At 31.6% G+C, this 9,432-nt stretch overlaps 1 protein-coding gene across 3 annotated transcripts; it reads left to right on the top strand.

Annotated features, from left to right (window-relative positions):
• The first annotated feature begins 2,096 nt into the window (after window positions 1-2,096).
• LOC134272267 (mesoderm-specific transcript homolog protein-like) lies at window positions 2,097-8,401 on the top strand. Of its 3 annotated transcripts, none has more exons than XM_062754515.1 (12): window positions 2,097-2,322; window positions 2,878-3,045; window positions 4,405-4,484; window positions 4,667-4,744; window positions 5,238-5,368; window positions 5,553-5,608; window positions 5,788-5,828; window positions 6,511-6,578; window positions 6,869-6,970; window positions 7,093-7,169; window positions 7,480-7,540; window positions 7,789-8,401. In XM_062754515.1, exons 2-12 carry the CDS (start codon window positions 2,901-2,903, stop codon window positions 7,919-7,921), a joined length of 972 nt encoding a protein of 323 aa, XP_062610499.1. In that variant the 5' UTR covers window positions 2,097-2,322; window positions 2,878-2,900; the 3' UTR covers window positions 7,922-8,401. The 3 variants fall into 3 exon arrangements, with proteins under 3 accessions (XP_062610499.1, XP_062610513.1, XP_062610506.1); XM_062754529.1 differs by having other exon boundaries at window positions 2,114-2,192; XM_062754522.1 differs by lacking the exon at window positions 2,097-2,322 and adding an exon at window positions 2,646-2,790.
• Window positions 8,402-9,432: the final 1,031 nt, after the last annotated feature.

Below are 9,432 nucleotides of genomic sequence, written 5' to 3'. Positions count from 1 at the left end.
ATATTTTGGCTCAAAATGTAAAAGAAATATAACTTTATGTTTCATATTATGGTACCTATTTCTTGGCATACAGCATGTTAACTGGAAACATACATTTAATTAATTAAATATTCCTCGTGAATGTCATATAAATGTGTTATATTGAAAAAGGATGACCATTTTGAATATTAAAAAAAAATTCAAAACGTAATTCATTTTGGTAAGTTATATTCTGAATAAATGCACAATAATTTTATTTGTTTATTCTTGCTAGCATTTTTAAGATATGTAATAAATATTTTTTTATCTTTGCTCTGTTGACTGCAAATTAACATTCATCAGAGCAAGTGGGGTTTGTTGATAATTGCAATCAAAACACGGATATATCCTCAGGGTGTCTGCGTATACAACAAATTAGTGAAGATCGAAGCCATTAGTTCAGAGTAATATTGGTTAATTGAGACAAATCCACAGCATACATATCAATAATTTGAACTTGAATATTTAATATTTATCCCATAAAACATACAAATAGAGACACCTGGTTCTCTTGTATTCTTGAATTTTTGAAATTTTTAGAAATACCAAAAAATGCCTCCTCCTTAAGTCGATCTAAATTCAAATTTGTCATCAATAATCAAATTCGAAAAAAGTTTATTTGCTCTTGGCTGAAACTGAAAGAAAAAAATTCTGATGGAAAATTGGACTCTTATGTAAAGCTTAAAAGTAATTTCCAACGTGAGGAATATCTAACATTACTACAGTGTAAATAACTTTAACTTTAGAAGAGGTATAACCAGATTAAGAATATCTTCACACAAACTCAAAATTGAAACTGGTAGATATATTGGACTTGAAAAAGATAAAAGAATATGTGAAAAATGTAATTTGAATGTAGTGGAAAATGAAATACATTAAACTTCTAAATGAAGCACAGAAATATAATAAAAATTTTCATAGCTTAGATAGTTCTCAGAAATATTTTTGGATCATTACATGTGAAAATATGAATGTCTTACTTCAACTTGGAGAGTACCTGTCTAATCATTTAATATAACATTTTAAAGCACAACAACAATATGATATGTATGACTGTATTTTTATTTTTAACAGAAATTACTGAATTTTTTGTTTATTTACTTATTGATTGCCTTTGTCTACACATGTACCTTTCATGCCTCTCTTGGGGCCCTTAATTGGAAATAAAAATATTGTCTATTGTCTATTAAAGAAATTACAATATTTATTTAAGGAATGAAGCTTATTTCAACTTATGTTATACGATATAACATAACTTGGGGCAGTTTACGCTTTATAAACCGCGAAGCGGTTTATAAAAAAGCGTAAACTGCCCCAAGTTATGTTATATCGTATAACATAAGTTGAAATAAGCTTCATTCCTTATAATTTAATTTCAAAGTAGACAATAAGACAATTTTTCCATTTTTTGCCTTCGGAAAAAGGCTTCAAATATCGCATATTTTAAAAGTTAACGTCTAGCGGAGTAATACGTTTTTGACGTAACTCATTGTGACGTAGGCAAGTTATGTTATACAAAATGGATCAAACCATTTAACCAATCAAATGACGTGTTACAACTGATATTAAATTATTCAATATTAACCATAGATTTCAAGTAGAATATTAATTTGATAAATGAAATAATCATGATTATTATTTTTATTTTTAACTTCATCAAAATTCATCATCCAGCTTATTTCTTTATCATAATTCATAATTGAAAAACTCAACAAAATCATTTGCAATTTTTTTTATTTTGTCATACATATTCTTCCTATAAACTTCACAATATAAACGAGCGTGTTGTTGTTTACAAGACAAGTCAGCCAGAGTTATCGTTCTTTCCGTAGGTCGTCTAAGAGAAGAAATAGTTCCCCTTACCGAGCTTAAAAAATACACTTTAAAACTTCTTTTTATAAAACTTTTTTGTGTATTTTATATATTTAGGACATGCTTAATCAGAATATCACATCAGTTTTGCTGTATATATCCCCCATTTTTGTAGGTCTTCCGTAGGTCTTCTCTAGGTCTTCAATTACCTGTAGGTCTTCAATTAGGCAGGCCGTGCGCCAACAGGTTCGCGGGATCTTTAAATCCGGTGAACTGCAGTGTGGGATTTGTTTACATTTTGGTGTGATAAAGTAGGCTGTTCACTAACAGGGTGAAGAAGTAGAATGATCATCAAGGATACAGTCTATACATTTTACTACTTCATACTAGTAGATGCATATATATGTCATGTGCGCATAAGCGACGTGTTGATTTCCCTTCCCTAGAATATTGCATGTCACTGAGGCTTTGATGCAGGTGCAGGTTTGAAAGGTTGGCTAAAGTAAAAGATTTGTATGCCACTGAATGTGTTTCATTATATACGTTTTGGACAATTAAGTTTCTTTTAAGAGAATTAATTTTTTTCAGGTGATGAACGAAATTATCGCAATTTTGTTTGTGTGTGTGGGGGGGGGGGGGGTCTAGTTTTATAGCTCACCTGAGATGAAAGAGTGACTTTTCTGATCACATTTTGTCTGTCGTCCGTCTGTCTGTCATCATCTGTTTTTTAAACTATAAACATTTACAATTTCTTCTTCAGAAACACTGTGGACCAATTAATGAATTATTACATGTATGATGTATATACCTAAAGTTGCCATGAAGCATCCTTGGATAAAAAGGAATGAATTCAAAATTTGTTCAAATGAAGTTCCACATCCACTTTCAGGTGGAAATGATAAATAATTAACAACAATTAACTAATTTCTGCTTTATCCTTCACCTTGCAAAAGTGCTCAGGTGAGCGAAGTGAACCATGGGTCTCATGTTCAAATTTGTCATTTATTTTAATATTATTATATAAAAAATCTCAGTTTTAAATTTTAGGTGATTATAAATAAATCCGAGACATGTGGATGTACATAGCTATTGGTGTGTGTATTCTGGCAGTTGTGTTTGTGTATTATCCTATCCCTCCCCTTACCCCTACCCTGACAGCCTGGAAAAATGGAGGCAACTTCTTTGAATTCCGGACACACAAAATATTCTACAGAGGTTTGTCTTGATTCTTAGCTATTACAACATAAATACAATGTACATTGTACAATAGCATCATTTTGGGTCTCTCTGTCAGAGGTAGGAAAAATAACCTCCAATGTAAGACCGCGGAACATTAACTGGCAAAATTGGAAATATACAGTTTACGTCATTTCTATCTGTTACAATCAAAACATTCAGTGATAGACAATGAAATGGGCGGGTACAATTCGACGTGGACGTGGGGAAAACATCGGATTGAAATTGCAGATCGAAATTCATTTTCAATCCACCTCAGCTACGCTAGAAGGCACATTATTACTGACTGACCCAGAAGACAAATAATTTCAATTTTGGTACAGTTTGAATTTTTTTGTCCAGTGTTTTAAATAAATTTATATATAAGGGACAAACATTTCATTTCTGTTTGGTAAATATATGTACAAGTATATCTTTGTGTTGGGGGGGGGGGGGGGGTGAGCTGAACGATTTTTAAATAAAGTTGTCCAACAGTTTTCAGTGAGAATAAGTATAAAACTCATGCACTCTTATAATCCTAGAAATGAAATATATTGTCATGTTAAGCCATGACCTGACTCAACAATTTTTTACCCCCCCCCCTTTCTAGAATCAAATATCTCCTGAAAATAATCTTTGTCTTGTATGATCTTTCTTAAAATTATAAGCTAAAACTATTAATGTGAACTTCAAACAATATGTATTTGGGGGTTGAAATATAGTTGATTTTTGGATCATACATTCACTCTTTGCTTTGAAAACAGCTCAGGTGGATTGAAAATGAATTTCGATCTGCAATTTCAATCCGATGTTTTCCCCACGTCCGCGTCGAAATTTACCCGCCCATTTCGTTGTCTATCACTGAATGTTTTGATTGTAACAGATAGAAATGACGTAAGCTGTATATTTCCAATTTTGCCAGTTAATGTTCCGCGGTCTTATTAACATCACAGGATGTTAAAAATTTATGCATCGATCTTCCATGGCGTTTACATAATACATTTGAGATTGTTTTCCACTGGTCAGAAAAGCCCGAGAAGTTGTGATTGCACTCTACTAGTCACAACTATCTTTTACTGAGATTAAACTTTTAAAAAAATCTTAGGGTACAGTTACCAGGTAGATATATTAATGCTTGAACAGAGATGTGTACTTTAGTATGATAAATCAAGGATTCATTTGCTATTAATACCTGTCTCTGTTTATTAATGAAGGAAGGTGTACAATAATCTAAAATAGGTTACTGTGATGTTAAAATGGCATTTTTCTTTTGTAAATCAGAGGACAGTCAGTGGAAAACATAGACCACTGATAGAGTTTATAAAATATGAAAATTAAATAGCTGGCATATTATTTCAGTGGAAAAAGGCAGCAATAAAGATGGAGGTGTGCTCTTGGCAATCCATGGATTTCCAACATCCAGCCATGACTGGATCAAGGTTTGTCTATATAACTATAACATCAGGTTTAATTGTCAATTTGTCAAACATTGGCCCGGCCCTCATGAACAATGATGATTCCACAGTATAATTTAGTCTGTTGTAGAAGAGTAGAATTACGGTCAGCTACAATTCCTTTACCTTATTTAGGTGTTTATAAGAAAAGTGCTTATATTTGGCAGGTACTTCCAGACCTACAGAAACAACACAGTGAAGTGATTCTGTTTGATATGATTGGGTTTGGCCTCAGTGATAAACCGGTAAGTCAACATCATCTCTGGCTATATATATATATATAAACTTACTTATAGGTGAAAAATGTTATTTTAGATAGCTGCATGTAGCTAGGAGACATTTTAGTTAAATAATTGATTTTCTTTGTGAAAATATCAGTTTAGATATGTAGATCATAATTAATTTTTAAAAAATACTGTAATAAAACAACCTTATTTTGTCACTGCTTGGAAGTCAGGTAACACATTAGTCTCTTATTTTTTATACTATTTATATACACTTCCGATTCAACTAGAGTATGTAATGGAATGTGTGTCCAACACCTCTGACATACACAGATGACAAATATGATATGAACGTCAAAAACAGCATCCAGTGATGTTTTCCTTGATGCACAGTATAGGGCCTCAAAAAGGACCAACAGAAAAAAGAACAAACTAGTATAAATACAAAGTTAGAGCCTGTGCAGTGTTTGTTGGTATTATATTTATGCATAACAAATTTTATTTATTTATTCAGTCAGATCATGACTACTCTATTATGGAACAAGCAGATATTGCTGAGGCTTTACTAAAGAAGCTTAAAATAGCACAGATTCATCTGTTGTCACATGACTACGGGGACACAGTGGCCTTGGAATTGCTGGCAAGGTCTTTAATTTATTTTCTAAAATTTGATATCATAAGAGTTTTGTGATCATTTGATTTTATTTTTTAGAGGACTTTGCATCATTAATATTGCTTAAATATTTATGAAATTTATATTCAAAGAAAAGTACACATAAAACTAAAAAGTCCTTAATTTATTAACTAATTTGTTCTTTTTCCGTTGCAGGTTTAATGAGAAAAAGACAGACTTGAAAGTTCTCTCCCTTTGTTTAAGTAATGGGGGTAAGATTGAATGCTTAAGTTATTGTCAAGAATTTTTTTAAAAGGTGATATTTTTAGATAATATATGTATGTGTGCAAATTTCTTTGTCATTTCTTAAAACAAGATTTTGAATTTTATAGTCAGTATTAATTTGTGAAAAATTATAGTTGTTTATTTTATAATTATTATTTTTTTGTAGGTATTTTCCCTGAAACAAATTTTCCAAGACCTTTACAAAAAGTAAGTTTTAAAAGCAAAACAAGATGTGTTTGTGAAACACTATGCACCTGGCGGCAACAAAGTTCGAAAAAGTTATTTTTAGCATATAGGTCAAGGTCACAAGGTCAAAGATCTTGATGTCATTTGAGAGAACTTTATTAGTGCAGTATGCATACCAGATATGAAGTCTCTATCTCTTTTGGTTCGTAAGTTATGGTGAAGGTTAAAGTTGACAACAGACAGACAGACAGACAGGACAAAAACAATATACGCCCTGGACCTAAGGAAGGGGCAGGGGCACAGCCATATATTTTCAGTTTCAGTTCAATATCCACTGCCAAAAATTTCCTTGACAAGCCCCCCCCCCCCGCCCCCAAAAAAAAAAAAAATGGTAGTGTATGTTTCAAATAAATGCCACATTAAACAGGAACTTGTAAATTTGTCAATTGTAAAGAACTTGAAAAATGAATTAAATGTTAAATGAATGATAACATAATATTATATGTAATTATGCATACTTGTTTAGTATCCCTAATTAGGGATAAAATAAATGAATAATTTCTAGACTTTATAATACGTACCTAAAGACATGTATTTAGGTCTCCGTATCACGATACATATCACGTAACAAAAAATCGCGATATACCGGTATACCGATAAAATCGCACATCCCCATCCCTAATGTAGTTTCATTCCATTTCAGTTGTTAAGAGTTCCTTACCTTGGGGCCATCTTAAGTAGACTGTCTTTCTATGGAATTTTCAAAAAAGGGTAAGATATATTATTTTAAAGCTCAAAATTAACTTTTCTGATCAAAACATGTCTGTATTCATATCTGCGTGTTTACTTTTCATATTTTTGACTTCTCCTATTCTCTCAAATTATTGACCTATTTTCATAATGTATTCGTTTTATGAATGACTGAAGTTTTTACATCTAAGACTGCTTAATATAGTTCTTGGGTTAAGTATTTGGTTATGAGGAGAAATGAAAGAAAAAAAATGTCAGTATAACATAGTATTCTGTCAGGATTCTTCTTCATAAAGATGGCCTTCTTTCAGGTTTGGAGATGTATTTGGAGTCAATACACAACCGACAGAATCTGAGTTCAGAGATTTTTATGCAGCTATTGCTAATAACCATGGTTACAGAATAAATTACAAGTAAGTCTTTTCCTTCTTTAATTTTTTTTTCATGATGACAGTTTTTTTTTTTTCACTGAATTTTCAATCCTATTCACTGAAATGAAAGAGATTGCTTTTACGCATAAATTTTATTAATACAGACTTCTGGGATACATCGCAGAGAGAAGCCAACACAAAAACAGATGGGTAGGGGGTCTACAGGAAGCAACTATTCCAGGTAAAGGCAGCATTAATTTGTAATTAATTGTTCTATAAGAAAAATATAAACACTGACTCCATCTAACATAAATTTTTAAGAGTTATTTCCCTTTAAAGAAGAGAGAGAGAGGACCAAATTCTTTATAATGGTAAATAATTAAAAATACATGTAAAGTGAGTTTGCTTTTGTTCAAATAAGCACTACGAAACACAGACAGCCTTTAATATACATATGTAGTAGACATGTAGTAGTAACTTTGCTGATAACTCTATCTTTATGAATGGCAGCAGTTCTATAATGTTTTGTACCCGTAAATTTCCTCTTTCAGTTCACATGATTTATGGTCCATCAGATCCAGTTAATCCCTCTGTTTTTATTGATCACTACAAGTAAGTCATTTGTTTCTTCTTTTCAGATAAATTTTGCTCCATTTTCTTTTATTGTTTAAGGGACTTTGTAGCTTGAATACTGTATGTTATCTCCATAAATTTCATTTACTGGGTATTTCTAGTTTAAGTATTGCATTGCAGTGTAAAACAGAAAATTACTTTCATTTTCTCACACTTTTCACATTTATAACTATAAATACAAATATTATGACTGAAACTGACTTTCATTATCATAATTTCCCTTGTAGGAAGACTGTTCCCCGACACAGTATTACCGTGCTGCCCCCTGACATCTCACACTACCCTCAGTGGGAGGCCCCAGGGGAGTTCTCTAAAGCTTACAGGGGATTCCAGCAAGGACTGTCAGCAAAGGGAAAGTGAAACTACGATATATAAATAGAATATTTTATTTATGAATCAAAAAATAGATAAACAACATGATGCAGATGATCAGCAGTGTGAATTATTGTATATAAACAAAGAATTCATATAGGACTCACAGACAGACAAGATTCTCCTGCATAAAATTATCACCCCATTTATAGCAATATAAAATGGGGAACACATCTGCCCAAATATAGTTATACAGAATTGTTCTATATTGACATTTTTTAAAACAGAAAGTGGAAATAAAATAGAAATTTAAACAAAATCATTGTAGAACTAAGAAAAGGACATTTTTATGAAGGTCTATAAGTCATGACTTATGAATTTAGAGTTCTCTCTAAACAGAGGACCAGGGTTATTAATATTTTTGGGCAGCAAAGAATGTATTAAGCCACTTAATTCAGTGTAGAACCTTATTACAGATGTTTTGTATGTAACCAAAAATAATAAATAAAAGATGAAAAATTCATACAAGTCTCATTTTATTGCATTTCAAACAGCACAAGACACACAAGAAAAACAGATTCCTAGCTAAACGCATGTACAATGTAGCTTTCTTGCAACAAAATTATCACAAAAATATGAAATATCACCTGGTTGCATGGCTAGGCAATTTGCAATACATAAAGAGAGATATTTTCTATCACAGCTGTTTAATTCATTTTGATGATGTTTAAAAAATGATTTTAAAGGAAAGGTTTGCTTATACATAGGTTTGGTGTAAACAATGAACACAATAGGCCAAACCTCAAAAGTATTTCATCTCAACTACTCAGATCATCAATTTAATAAATACAGGTTAATGATATGACTGACTATTGGTAGATGATTAATGAAAAAAAAAGCTACAGAACATTAGTATAATGCCGTATAATATAGGATGTACATCTTGATTTGTCTCCAAATATGCCACATATCCAATGCATAAATATGGCATAAATGTATTGACTTAAATTTAGGACATGTATTTACCTCCATAAACTAAAGGCATTATTGAAGTGTAAACCAAAAAAAAATCATCAGTGTATGGGCAATAATCATTAGGAAAGAAGTCAATGCGTAAAGCTAAATCAATGCCTATTGAATTTTAAATTGAATTCAGTTTTAAACACATGCAGTAACAGTCAGCCAAGAAAAATGTCACCAGGTAGTCTGAGCATGGCATATTGTGAAATCACTTATTTTCTTGGAGGTTTTAATTTTGGTTGTTTTCAGACATGGGGACCCATGAATTAAAATGACCGCCATGAAATTTCAAATGCAATTCTACTTGACATTCTCCAACCACAAAATCAAGTTCCCACAAAACAGTATGATTTCCTCGAATCTTGAAAATTTGACTTCAAGAAAACACATATGCAGTGTATGTGATTTTACAGTATTCATGAAGTTATGCACTGGTGTATGTATAATTTGGCACAAAAAATAAATATTTATGAAAAGAAATTCATAAGGATAGATTACAAAACACAATTAAGATAGATATAAATACTTTTGTTTTTAGA

The sequence above is a fragment of the Saccostrea cucullata genome, unplaced genomic scaffold (genome assembly GCF_032062105.1).
Source record: "Saccostrea cucullata isolate Sc308-1 unplaced genomic scaffold, CSIRO_AGI_Scuc_v1 ctg696, whole genome shotgun sequence".
In the NCBI taxonomy this organism is placed as follows: Eukaryota; Metazoa; Mollusca; class Bivalvia; order Ostreida; family Ostreidae; genus Saccostrea; species Saccostrea cuccullata.
The sequence above is the reverse complement of the archived record's forward strand: the minus strand, read 5'-3'. Positions and strand labels throughout refer to the sequence as shown.